General features: G+C 56.2%; 1 protein-coding gene across 1 annotated transcript in view; it reads left to right on the top strand.

The window, feature by feature from the left end:
• Positions 1 to 368: 368 nt before the first annotated feature.
• Positions 369 to 13,923, top strand: part of TNS3 (tensin 3) — a 216,531-nt gene continuing 202,976 nt past the window's right edge. The window contains exons 1-2 of the mRNA XM_032592493.1: positions 369 to 414; positions 1,115 to 1,353. Of these exons, the coding sequence (XP_032448384.1) occupies positions 369 to 414; positions 1,115 to 1,353 (285 nt within the window). The remainder of the gene's footprint in view (positions 415 to 1,114; positions 1,354 to 13,923) is intronic.

The following is a 13,923-nucleotide window of genomic DNA, read 5'->3' as shown; positions in this document are numbered from 1 at the left end:
ATTGTCCTGATGGTTCTGGATTTCTCATATTCTGTTGCTGAGCAGCTGGGGGACCTTGGACAAATTATCTAGGATTTCAGCTTGTTTCCTTATGGGTAAAAAGAAGATAGTTAATACCAGCCTCAGCCCCATTTAGGGGTCAGCTGGCTGTGGACTCCTCCCCTGAGGCTCCATTTTGGGTCCCCCCTCCCCCTCCTGTCAGCCCTGGGCTGGGGTTCCTAGAGGGCAGGAAAAATGTCTGTCCTATTCCTGAGGCCTGGGGTTCAATGCTCAGGAAGCATTTACCCCAGAGTAAGAATGCCCAGCTCAGTCTGAGAATGAGTTATGTGCTTTTGACCTCTTGAGAAATAATGCTACCCTGTAGAGCAATGCACTTGCGAAGAGGCGCTGGGCCCTTGATCAGGGACGCTCCTGGTAACTGCACCTCAAGGCGAGCCCAGCCTCTCCTGGTGGGATCCTAGCAGAATCCCTATGCCCCAGGTGGGGCTGAATCTCACAAACTGCAAGGTCATGACCCCAGGGGAAATCAAGAGTTGAATGTTCAACGAGCTGAGCCCCCCAGGCGTCCCAAGGTACAGCGCTTCTAATTCTGCCAAAGGGTGTGCGTTTTCCAAGGGGATCTTTGGAGGTTGCTGCCCACTTCCCGGATTTCACTAGTGGGAAAACCAAGGCCGAGAGGCTGACTGAGGGGATATGTGGGTCTGGGGGATGCTGGCATCTCTCTTCCTTTCCTCCCCTGAGCACCCCTCTTCCCAGGACCCGCTCTTCCAGAATGCTCCTGGCCAGCCTAAATCCTGCTCCTTTCTCCAGGCTCATTTTAAGAAGTCATGTGACTTTTGAAGTCTTCTCTGACCCCTCCCTCCACTGGCCTGACCTTCCAGGGACTTGTTAAGCATCTTGTGCTTTGCCTGTCGTGGCTGTGCGGCTTTGCGTCTGCACGACCCTACTAGATTGTAAGCTGCGGGGCAGGGAGGTCTGGGTTCCCGAGAGCGCGGTAACCCTAGCGCCGGATGCACGCGTGCGTGGCTGAATGAATGAGTGAATGCAGGAGTGAACGAACGAGCCAGTTTTGCAGGGATCCGGACCCAGCAGCCCTTCGCGCCCCAACCCGCAGCCCGCGGACACTCGGAGCAGGGGCCCCCCAGGTGGGTTCACCGTCTCGCGGTCCCGCGGAGGCGCACGGGGCCAGGTGACCGCGGCCGGGCGCGGCGGTGGCGATTGCCCGCGCCGCCTCGAGGGGGCCGCGGGCGGGCGCGGCCGCGAGCCAGGAGGACGGCCCGCCCGCGCTGCCGCCGCGCTGCTCGGCGCCCGGCCCTGCTGCCATCGCCCCCGCGGGACCCGCCGCTCGCCCAGGTACCGGGCCGCGCCGCCGCCCGCTTTGTGTCGGGCCGGCGGCCGCGATTGCGCGCCGGGCGCGGGGAGGGGCTCGGGGACGCAGCGCGGGCGGAGGCGAGGATCTGGGGTCCGGGGGCGCGGCCGGGGCGGCGCTGCGCGGCGGACTTCGCTTTCGGGGACGCGTCCAGAGACCGCAGGGCGGAGAGCCGCGCCGGGGCCCTGTCCCGGTCCCCGAGGTGGGCGGGAGCCGGGGGCGGGGGTCCCCGGGCGCTCCCTCCTGACTTCTGAAGGCGCAGGAGCCTCGCGGGGGGCGCCGGGGGGGGGCGCTCGGGGCCGGCGCCACCTGTGGCACGTGCCCCCGGCCGGCCGGCGCGGTCGCTGACAAGCGGCAGGGGGGAGGGTCGGGGCGCGCGGGGCGCCCGCGGGGGGCTGCGTTCGGGGGGGCGCCGCGGCCCGACCGGGGCGCTGGGGTCTTTGCTTGAGGGGATGTGAAAATCTGTGGTGTGGCGGGAAGGGACTCCGGAGCTGCCAGAGGGCGACCCCCTTCCCCACCGCGATTAATAAAAGCGCCCGGGGAAGTGGGGCCAGCAGGGCGCACTGTGGAGGGCGGTCACTGCCTGTTCAGAAGTCCCCCGACCCTGAGGGGGCTCCAGTCCTCCACACACTTTGACCTTCTGGAGGTTTTCATGAACGTGATCCTCAAAGACTAAAAATGCACTGAAATCGGGTAAAAGTTTTCATTGCATTAAAGTTTTCATTGCATTAAAGTTGCAAAGCGTTTCAGAACCGGCCGGTTTGACATTTTGTTGTGTTTGGTCTGCCTGTTGCCGTCTTTGAAGTGCTGTAGTTAGTTCTCTGCCCTTTGAAAGAGATTGGATTCTCTCCTCTCTGGGGCCTGGGAGGTATATTTGCAAATCAATCAACAAGTATTAAGAAAGGCGTTTCTGTGGAGAGGCCTGGAGGAGCCGGGAGGGGCCGGCGAGTCTGTGCAGCTGGAGGGTGGAGGGAACGAGGCCAGTCCCGGAGAATGAGGGGACCTTTGTGCACAGGGAGCTGCCTGGGACCTGGCTGGAGGCCAGACTCCTGACCTCAAAGACCAAGTAATAGTATCTTACTTTGCAATATTGCCAAGTAATAGTGACCTCTGAGGCAAAGTAATCACATAGTAACAGCAGGTACTTAGTGAGCAATTGCTTGTGCTAAATGCTCCTCATGCCTTTATTGCATTTCATCCCAGTGGCCTTCCTCAGATGGGACTGGGGTTGTTGCCCCATTTTACAGGTGCACAAACGGAGGCAGAGAAAGGCCGAGCATCTTGTTCAGGTTGATGAAATGTGGTGTGGCGCAGGGCTCCAGCCGGGATGGAGGTTTGCAGGGCCCTGTCCTCGCCCCTGCTGTTGGATGCAGGTTCTGACAGCAGGTTCCTCAGCTGATGAGGTGCAAAGTGAGCTGTGGCAGCAGCTGAGTTCTTGCTTTGCAAAGCACTGAGAAGGTGGAAAAAGTAGTATCTGGGAACCGGGTGCTCCTTGATGCAAATTGACCAGCTTTTACAAAGTGTAGGTTTGGCACCTAATGGTTTCAAAAGGAGCAACTTGCAAATGTGCCTGTGGGAGGTGAAGGTCACGGGGTTAAATATTATGGTCCTGCAGGGGATGTTGCTGATGGGGATTTAGGGGGAGAAAAAGGCCTGGGAAGAAGGCTAAAAGGCAAGAAAAGTGAGGGGAGGGGCCTAGTGGGGAAGGTTTCTGACCCACTGCTGGCTGGCCTATTTTACAGATGAGTAAATTGACAAACAGGGATCCCATCAAAGCTCTGGCTGGTGCCCTGGCGCTTAGGCTCCTTGTCTAGGACCAGCCTGGCATAAACCACCCCCGTGTGGGGAGAAAGCTTTCTGTTCCCTCCCAGCCCCCCCCCCCCCCCCCCCCCCCCCCCCCCCCAGCTCCTGTGGGGTGGAGAGGTGCAGGGCGTTCTTGCTGGAGAACCCGCCAGCCTTAGCCAGCAGTGTTACTGTTGTGGGGCCGCTGCTCTCTGAGTGGGAGGCTTCTCTAGGGTGGCTCCCAGCCATGACTTTCTCTGGGAGAGGCCCTGTTCCTGGGCTGGTCCTCCAGCGGGGTCTGGTTCTGCCCCCAGGAGCTGGGCTGGGGTCCGGAAGATACAGGCCCTTTCTGGTAGAACTCCGTAAGCACGGGGTGATCTGTGCCCCGTGCACCTGGAGGCCCCTGTAGTCACCTCTGTCGATCCCGAAAAAGGACTCCTGGTTAGTTGGGTAGTTCAGTAGGTGTTTGGTTAAGTCAGAGCTACTGTTTGGGTGTAGGAAGCCATCACTGGTCACTGTCACTGTCTGGGTCCCGCGCACTGTTCTAGCTGCTGGAACCCTTGCTGCCCAGCGGGGGGCGGGGTGCATGCAGGGGGGAGCCTTTCTGGGGGTGCCCATGTGGAGCTGGTATCGAACACCATTCCGCCGCTGCTTTTAAAACACCTAGACATTCAGAATCGCTTCCATCAAAGTGCCGTTGAACGTGAGTTCTGCTGGCTTCAGTGAATGTTGTGAGTCTGTTCTCATGGGCTGAGCCCTGTGGAAAGCGGGCAGGGTGGTTCCACAGCTGGAGTGGGCTCAGGGTAGGCACGGTTATCTCTCCACGACTGTCCCTTTCCTAGAAGGGCAGGAAACCAGAATCTCCTGGTTTCTAGAACTTCCTGTTGCCTTCTGCCTGTCTGCACAGTGTTTGGTGAATGTCCATGGGGCAGTGTGGGTCAGGGGTGCTCTGTCACATCCACGAGGTTGTGCATTCGGGGACATCTGGGTATCTGCTGTGCCTGGATTTGGTACAGCCCTGCCGGGTGTCCCAGAATCCCCCTGGGGAGCCGCTGAATTGGAGCGGGGGAGGCCTGCGAGGGCAAGGATGACCACCACGGGTTGGGGGAGCCCTTAGGAGTGGTCAGAGTGCCCCCCTGTGTCACTGCCCCCTGCTCGTGTCATCAGCGATGACCCCTGCGCATTTTAAAAATTATGTTAATTTTTTTTTAAAAAGAAGGCAGTGATCTAGTATTAATATATATTGTCCCAAATGGGCTAATTTGATGAAAAATGTGTGTTTAAGGAGTCTTGGTCCGTAATCAGGAAAATTCCCTCCGGTGGGGCATTCCTGATCTGGCAACTTGGAGCCACCAGCTCTGGGAGAGAAGTCTTTCCGATGCGTCTGTCCCTCGTCCCTGGGCTGGACAGGGCCTCTGTGCTCAGCTAATGGCCTTGCAGTAGCACCTTTTTGACAGCTTAGCTGTCCTCACCGACACAGGACCTGATCTTCCCCCACCCTCCTCGCAAGGCGTGGTTTTTGTCTCCGCTTTCCAGAGCTCTCAAGACCTGGGGCTGGTTGGAACCCTGGTCTGATGGGGACAGTCTGTCCTGCTTTAGTGATGGGCGGGGGGCAGAGCCTCTGAGTGCACGCCTTGGTGGTGTGGGGGGGGGGGGGGGGGGCGTCCCGGATTGGAACCCAGGTCCATCTGCAATCTTGGGACTTGTTCCCAAGACCAGGGGTCTCCATGGGTCCCCGCGAGGGGCTGGCGAGGTGTCCGCAGCTGGCGGGGCTCCTGCCCCAGCTGCTTCCTCGGACAGGGAGCCTGTTGTCGCTTTCTGCCTCTCTTCCTTCCTCCGTCAGTGCTCATTGTGGCGCATGGGGGCTCCCGCCTTCCTCTTCCTCTCCTGGGGAGACCGGAGAGCGCTCACTGCACCCTTGGCAGCCCCGGCTTTGTTCTTCAGCTTTAGGAGTCATCTGTGGGCCCCCGTTCCAGCTTCCCGAGTGGCGAACCGCTCACGCTCCCGGGGCCGGGCTGTGCCCGTGGGCCCCGTCCAGGAGGCTGAGGCTCCAGGCAGCCGGCACTGTGCTCAGAGGCCACGCAGGGTGTGCCCTGAGCGTAGACTTTCTGAGAGCGGCTGTGAGCAGGGAAACTACCCCCCGAGGTTCGGAAGGCCCAAGAACTAGCTGCAGCCGACAGAGAAGGCAAGTGTCTACTGGAGTGGCCCGGAAGGCCTTGCCGGCCTCTGGCGGCTCTGCTGTGGGCAGGACGGGCCTGGAGTGGGGACCCTTCTCCAGTTCCCGGCACACAGCTGCAGGGTGCTGCCTGTCACTCATCGTGAGCCGCAGGAGAAGCGTGGGCAGGCCCACATCTGGCCGGCGAGGCGCCCTGGGGCCAGGCCGGGCCATTAGCTGGGCGTCTGCGTTCTGTGCGCATTCCTCCCGGAGCCGGGCTGGAGCTGGCTGGGGGAACAAAAGGGCTCCATTGACTGGGTCCTGGCCTTCTCCCTCCTAATTCATCACCTCCCAGGGGCTTCCTGAGCCTCACCCCCCTACTGGGGATTTTGGACGCAGATCAAAGGCGCGGCTCGGGCAGCTGCTGGGAGGAAAGAGGGTTCTGGTGGCCACAGACTTGGGGTAAAGCCGCCCTTTGTCGTGGGGAGTATCCTTGGGGCTCCCCACCTGCAGCCTGGGGCCTCGGTGCCCTCCAGGGGACTCACACCAGCACGCCCAGCAAGCCCTGTGGTGGTGTTTTGTGTGACTTTGGGGTTGCCTCTTGGAGTTAGGTTGGGGTTTCCTCCCTGCTTGTGGCCCAGGGCCACTGCTGAATTTCCATAGCTCCGGGGTCTCCTGCTGGAATACCACTTCCGCATTCTTGGAGGCGCTATCTGATCCCCCACGGGGCCAGCAGTGTGATCCTTGGAGGAAGTGGTGGGACTCGTTTGTCCTGGTGATCTGGGGACGGGATCTGAAGTCCCCAGGGGTGGGGGGGGGGTTGGGCAGTGAGGGAAGGAAGGGGCCTATCTATGCCCTCAGCTGGTTGGGCAGGCATTTCCCCTTGTCCTGGGCCAGGAGGGGAGGGGACAGTTGTCACCAACATTGTTCCCCAGTCAGAGAAGCTTCCCAGGTAGTGGATGTCTTAGCTTCTTAAATTGATTTCGGACTCTTTCTACAAAATAATTGTCACGCAATACATGGCTGTCGACTTGGAGAGCCGTCTTTCTGTAAGCACTGGCCCAGAGGCAGTGTTCTGGAGGGCTGTGCTTCTGGACTTTACCTCGCTGAGATCACGTGCAGTTTTAGCACCAACAAGGCAGTAAATGCATCCCTTGCCCTGCCCCCCTGCCCCCTGTAACCACCTCTGCACACGCACAGGCATCGGTGACAGTGCCCCAGGAGAGGGATGTGTCGTAGCGGACGTGAGGGCCGTGTCCTCTGCATGCACCGCCTGCATGCATCATCCCTGCACGGGGGCTGTTGAGCAAGATCCTGGCCCGTCATGTCCGCGGAAGGACTTGCAAGTCTGACCGAGGTCAGAACACAAACTTCTTTTGGTATCGTGGTAAAATACATAAACCATAACATTTTCCGCGTTAACTTGAAGAGTTCAAGCACACAGTTCAGCGGTGTTGAGCACATTCATGCAGTCCATCCCCAGATCCGTTTCCCTCTGGAGAAGCCCTGTCCCCATGAAGCACTAACTCCCCACCCCTCCCCCAGCCCCCCCCCGCTCTATCCCCCCTACATTCTGTCTCTGTGAATGAGTCCTCCAGGGACCTTGTTCAAGTGAGGTCACACACGATTTGTCTTTTTTTTTTTTTTTTTAAGCCCGAAGCAGGCTCCAGGCTCTGAGCTGTTAGCACAGTCTGACATGGGGCTTGAATCCATGAACCTTGAGACCCTGACCTGAGCCGAAGTTGGACGCTTAACCGACTGAGCCCCCCAGACGCCCCACAATTTGTCTTTTTGGGCTTATCCCACTCGGCATCACGACCTCCGAGGTTCACTTGTCTTGCAGCAGGTGTTAGAATGTCCTTCTGTTTCAAGGCTGAAGAATATTCTCTCGTGTGGATGGAGCACATTCTCTTCCTTGGAGAGGGTCACTCGGGTTTGGCTGTTGTGAGCAGGGCCGCTGTGGTCAAGGACGTACAGGTATCTGTTTTTTAGCCCCCGCTTTCCTTTCTGCTGGGCATGTGCCCAGGAGAGGACACAGACTTTTGGACGTCCCCTTGATATATGCAGTCACATCGCAATGTGCTCGTTAGAGCCTCTCTGTGTCTGCCCAGCATCCCTGACTGCTGGGCCTAGTTGGCGCCCACAGGGTGGAAACCAGGCCCGCGGGGGAAGGAAGACGGAGACTTCTTACTGAGCTATTTTGACAGATTGTGTAAACTCAGTGATTAATGGAACGAGGCAGGAAGAATGTCTTTCATTTAAAAAAAAAAAAAAAAGAGCCTTCAGAGTTGCTTGGTTTTATTTTCAATTAAAAGGGTTGATTCTGTTTCTGGAGAATGGTTTTAATTTGGATAAATAGTTCAGTCTGGGAACCGCATGCCAGAGTCTATGATCTATGAGTGCAATTACCCAGGGCTCCATCGGCCGCTTTTCGGACCCGGGCCTGCTTTGGTTTGGCCTCGGTGCCGGGGCCCTGCAGGTGCTGAGCTTTGGGGACAGGCCACCCTCCCGACCTGTGCACGGGTCCCGACCTGTGCCTTAAGAGCAAGAGGCCCAAGCCTGCTGGTCGCTGGTTAATTTTTATCTTCCAAGAATGCGTGTAGGATCTCGAGTCAGGGATGCCAAGGAGCAGGCCCTAGATCTCCCCTGCCTTGCAGTTGGACCAGATTCACTGGCATCTTTTCCAACGTGGGTAGTGGCGGCATTGGTCAGGTTTGGGGAACGCGGAGGGGCAGACATTCTTACAGGCTTCCCCCTTACGGAAGCTTCTTCTGAGGCCAGGCACAGGGCTCCCTGAAGGCTGGGCCTGGGGCCTTCTTTCAAAGGGGACTGGAGTTGGATCGCAGAGTTGCAGAGTTGCAGGGAAGCTGGGAGAGGGGGAGTCCTGGGGGCTCTGGGGAAGGAGCCCTCGGGGAAGTGGCCTTGGGAGCATGAGGCCCTGGAGGAGGGATGGGGTGGAGGAGGGCAGAGGGGATGAGAAGGCACAGGGTAGAACGTTCCACTTGCTAACCTGGGGAAAGTGTCCAAGCCTCAAGTCTCCACGCTGTTTAACCAGTGGGGGCGAAGTCTGCGACGGGGCCCATGGGAGCTCTCTAGTGTGGCCAGGAGCTGCAGCAGGCTGCCCCAAGTGCAGGCAGCCACACAGGAGGGGCGCCGGACGAGGTGGCCCTCTGCAGCGGGGAGGGGTCCTGGCCCTCTGCATCTGGGGGTGGGGGGAGACGCTCAGCCCACAGGAGCAGCCGGGTGGACCAGGCCTGCGTCCCGGGACTGGCACACGGGGTCCTGACCCACTTCTGGGCAGGCAGCTCGGGGGCTGGAGCCCTGAGGAAGTTCTGATGCGCCGCCTGGTCCTTGGGAGGCCCTGCCCATCCGGTACCGCATGGGGGGACGCTGGGAGCATCCGAGGTCTGTTTTCCCAAAGCCTGTGCACCTCCACTTCTGGAATGGCCCTGGCAGCTCCTAGGTGCCCCACAAAGCCCTTTCTGGTCGCCCACCTGCAAGTGTGATTGTGACCGGATGAGATGTTTGGATGAGGTCAGGGGCAACGGCAGAGTCGAGTTCTCTTGTCCTCGCCCCTTCCCACCCCGTTTCTAGGGGAATACCCATGGTGTGCGTCATCTTGGAGAGCATAGTTAGCTGTCACAGCGTTTCCGTTATTGCTGGAGATGCCATCGCCCGACTGCTGTTACCACGGTGATGTGGCCACCGGGTGGGTGCAGTTGGGGGGCCCCGTGGTGCCCACGGTCCCCAGCGTCCAGGTCTCTTGCGCCACTCCTCGGGCTGGCGGCCAGGGCCCCGCCAATGTAGGTCTCCTTACGGGGTCACCACGTGCAGGGTGAACAACAGTCGGTAGCTGACAACGTGTGTCAGGATGGTGGGCACTGAGGCCACAGGCAGGCTGGCCGTGGCTCCATGAGGCTCTGTGACCAGTGCTCTGGGTAATCGTGTGGCCAGGACCTGGAGGGGCCGAGCTCAGCTCTGCAGCCTGGAGTGTTCTGTGGGGTCTGGCCGGGTTCAGCTTCCTGGGTCTCGAGCCAAGATGGGTTAGGTCAACGGGCTGGGGGCTGCCGGAGCCTTTGGCCAACCTCAGTCTCTTGTTTGCCCCCATTGACTTTGGGGCTGCCTGCCTGCCTTCCATTGGTCTAAACCTGTTGTTTCCGCTGTGTTCCGCCTGGTGTCAGACCCGAGTGCTCTGAGGACATCAGCATGTCTACATCCTGTGGTGCCAGATGGTGTTGAGCAGAGAGGAGGCCCTTGGCTGGGGGCAGCTGGCTGTATACCCTGGGGCTGGGGCAGAATGGGAGCCGGCCTGTGGTCCTGGACCCGGGACAGCCACGGAGCTTCTCTGGCAGCCTTGCTGAACGGCCTAAGGACGCTCCTGGTGACGTGAGGTCATCTTGAGGACACACTGCGTTTTCCTTCCTTTTCATCTTCAGTTTCTCAGCCTTTTCAGAAGACTCCATCCCAGGTAAGCATTTCTGACCCCTACGTACCCTGCCAGGCACCTGGGAAGGAGGTGGGCTGCGGATGTTGGCCGTCACAGCCCGTGTACCCTTCCTGACGCCCTCTGGGATCAGCTCGCTCATTTGTGTTCACATGTCTCTCTCACTAACATCTGAGCTCTTTCAAGGCTGCTGCTTTCGATTTTGTAAGATAAGAGCTTTGGAAGCTGCACAGAGTTAACGGTGTGCCCTTGGGCAAGACGTTTTGTCACCGGGTCCCGGGAGCCCTGTCCCCCCCTCATCGGCAGCACGCCGGCGTGCTTCACAAACCAAGGACACAGTTCCACACCCCAAGGGAAACCTTCTAGAAGCTGATTCTTTACTGGAAGAGAGGGGCGTGCTCACGTGTTACCCCAGGGTTTCAGTAATTTTTTCAGGGCCGCCATTTTCTTTTTTCTGGAAGGTTTGCTTTGCAGTGAGCTCCATTAACTTTCAGGCAAGGGCCGCTGACACGGCCTCTTACAGACTTGAGAATCCAACCCACTGTTACTTCCTTGGAAAACTGCCACATTTCAAGTTGTCATATTATTGAGAGTTGCCAGTAAATGCCCGCTAGGAACCCATGCAGGCTCCCCGACCAGAGCCGCGAACACAAGGCCTGAGTTTACTGGTCGCGCAGCACAAAAGAATATTCTTTTTGGACCGCAGCGAGTGGTGGGGTTTCCTTGAAACCCGCACTGTAAAAAAATGGCAAGAATGATTTCCTTTGTCTCACGCTCAGAATGGATTCCAGTGTTGATGCAGACTCACCAGGATGTGTAATCTCTTGTCTAATATTTAAACGAGGGTTTTGTTCTGGTAAAAACGCGGGGCACCCAGCAGACTCCTGCGGGGACAGCAGTGGCCCGTCCTCCTTAACTGGCTTTCTGTCCAGCCTGCCGAGGTCACGTTCATAATTCTTTCGCACGGAACACATAAAAAACAAAACAAGACAAAAGGAAACAAAACAAAACAAAACAAAAAACTGGCCTCGGGGCACCTGGGTGGCTCAGTCGGTTAAGTATTTGAGTCTTGGTTTCGGCTCAGGTCGAGCATCTCACGGTTTGTGAGTTCGAGTCCTGTGTCTGGCTGTGCTGGTGGCACGGAACCTGCTTGGGATTCTCTCTCCCCTGCTCGCGCACTCTCCCTTTCTCAAAATAAACAAATGAACATTAACAAACCTGGCCAAATTTTGGAGAGCTGTTTCCATCTGCTGTGTGTATGCTTGTGGCGGGAGCCCACAGCTCGCCGTTGGGATGAGGGACGGGGGCGGGGGGTACATAGCACCAGGCTGGCCTCGTTCGCGGGCCCTGCGGTCCTGCGTCTGCTGGCCCGTGTGCCCTTCTCTCAGTGGGCAGCTGGCCTCTCGAGGGCCATGGTGTGACTGCACTGCATGGCTCTGTTTCCCTAGTGTCGCGTGTGTCCCCCGCTTAAGGAATGACGTGGCGCGTGTCACTTCACAGGCCCCAGCTGGTGTCCGAAAACGGGCAGGAGGGGCACCAGCCCTTTGTCTGCTTGTCCCCTTCCTCACTCAGTGCTTTGGGGCACCTGATGTTTATTGCACCCCAGCCGAGCCTGGTGCTCTTGACCCTCAGCACACTGAAGTGGTGGGGGGCAGCGGGCCCACCGTTTTGCTGGCTGTGTCTGCCTGGACGTGTTCCCCCGGCGCAGCTGCTGTCTGGCTGGCCCCCGCCCCCCAGCAGGCCCCGAGAGGTGTCCCCAGGCCCTGTGGGTCCCTGCTTCTCTTCTTTCGGCTGTCCACCAGCAGGAGAGGTTACAGGGCAAAGTCACCCACCACGCCGGCAGGAGGATAGGACGTGAGCACATCCACCCCCATGCACCTGCCCCCGGGGATGGTGTGGCTGGCCTCAGAGAGGGGCGCCCCTGTCCGGTTCCTGTGACCTCCTGTGTCCCAGGGACTGGGAGGCCCAGTCTGGGGCTCTTTTAAAATGTTTACTTAGCTCTTTCTTTCTTTCTTTCTTTTCTTTCTTTCTTTCTTTCTTTCTTCTTCCTTTTTTAATTGAAGTGTAGCTGACATACCATGTTGTATGTTTCAGGAGTACAACATAGTGGTTCAACATGTATACCCATCATGAAGTGACCACTACCGTAAATCTAGATATGATCGTCCCATACAAAGTGCTTCGATTCTGTTACTATAATCCCTATGTGGTGCATGGTATCCAGCATCTTATTTTTTTGTAATGTTTATTTTGAGAGAGAGAGAGAGAGAGAGACAGAGAGATGAGCAGGGGAGGGCAGAGTAGAGAGGGAGACACAGAATCTGAAGCAAGCTCCAGGCTCCGAGCTGTCAGCACAGAGCCCGATGTGGGGCTTGAACTCACTAACCCCTGAGATCAGACCTGAGCCGAAGTCGGATGCCCAACTGACCGAGCACCCAGGTGCCTCATTTTTTTTCTTTTATAACTAGAAGTTTGTACCTTTTAATTCTCTTTTCCTATTTTGCCCATTCCCCACCCACTTCTTTCTGGCAACGACCACATTGTTCTTTAGAAGTCTGTCTGTGTTTTCTTGTTTTTAGATTCCGCATGTAAGTGAAATCAAATAGAATTTGTCCTTCTTCTGTCTGACTTCATTCACCTAGCATGATACCTTCTAGGTCCATCCATGTTGTTACAGATGGCAAGATTTCATTCACTTTTATGGTTGGGTAATATCCCATTGTGTACAAACACCGCCTCTCCTTTATCCATTCATTCGTCAATGGACACTCGGGCTGCTTCCGTATCTTAGCTACTGTAAATAATGCTTCAGTAGACATAGGGTGCATGTATCTTTTCTAATTAATGTTTTTATTTCTTTTGGATATATACCAGAAGTAAAATCACTGGAATTAGAGGGCAGTTCTATTTTTAACTTTTTGAGGACCTCTGTTCTCTTCTCCAGAGCGGCTGCACCAGTTTGCATTCCCACCAAGCAGTGCAAGAGGGTCCTCTTTCTCCACATCCGCGCCGACACCTGTTGTTTCTTGTGTTAATTTTAGCCATTCTGAACAGGTGTGAGGTGGTATCTTCTTGTGGTTTTGATTTGTATTTCCCCGATGATGAGTGATGATGAGACACCTTTTCATGTGTCTGTGGCCATCTGGATGCCTTCTTTCGAAAGTGTCCGTTCAGGATATGCCTTCTGACCTGCTTTTTTTTTAATGTTTAGGTTTTTTTTGAGAGAGAGAGAGAGAGTGTGAGTTAGGGGAGAGGCAGAGAGAGAGGAGACACAGGCTCCAGGCTCTGAGCTGTCAGCACAGAGCCCGACATGGGGCTTGAACTCACAAACTGTGAGATCGTGACCTGAGCTGAAGTTGGACGCCTAACCAGCTGAGCCACCCAGGCACCCCATGTCTTCTGACCACTTTTAATTGGATAATGTTTGGTGTGTGTGTGTGTGTGTGTGTGTGGTTGTATAAATTCTTTATAGATTTTGGATACTAATCCTTTATCAGACATGTCATTTGCAAATATCTTCTCCCATTCTGTGGTTGCCTTTTAGTTTTGCTGGTTGTTTCCTCCGTTGTGCAGAAGCCTTTTAGTTTGATGCAGTCCCACGTGTTTACAGTAGCTTTTCTTGCCCTTGCTTCAGCAGACTGTTCCCCAAAAATATCGCTAAGACCAATGTAAAGAACTTAATAGGAGCTTTATGGTTTTGGATCTCACTCAAGTCTTTAATCCACTTTGAATTTATTTTTGTGTTGGTGTGAGAACGTGGTCCAGGTTCATTCTTCTGCATGTCGCTGTCCAGTTTTCCCAGCACCACTTGCTGAGGAGACTGTCCTTATTCTATTGGATAGTCTTTTCTGCTTTGTCATACATTCATTGGCCATACGATTGTGGGTTTATTTCTGGGTTCTCTATTCTGTTCCATTATCTATATGTCTGTCTTTGTGCCAGGACCACACTGGATCACTACAGCTTTGTACAGTTGACATGAACAACATGGTATGTCCAGTTTTGTTCTTTCTCAAGATGGCTTTGACTATTAGGGGTCTTCTGTGGCTGTCCATACACATTTTAGGATTCTTTGGTCTAGTTCCGTCTGTGGAAAATGCTGTTGGTATTTCACACTTGATCTTAGCCAAAAGACTGAGAAGCGATTGCTATTGCTATTTTGGTAGGGATTAC

The sequence above is a fragment of the Lynx canadensis genome, chromosome A2 (genome assembly GCF_007474595.2).
Source record: "Lynx canadensis isolate LIC74 chromosome A2, mLynCan4.pri.v2, whole genome shotgun sequence".
Classification (NCBI taxonomy): domain Eukaryota; kingdom Metazoa; phylum Chordata; class Mammalia; order Carnivora; family Felidae; genus Lynx; species Lynx canadensis.
This window is presented reverse-complemented; position numbering and strand designations above follow the sequence as displayed.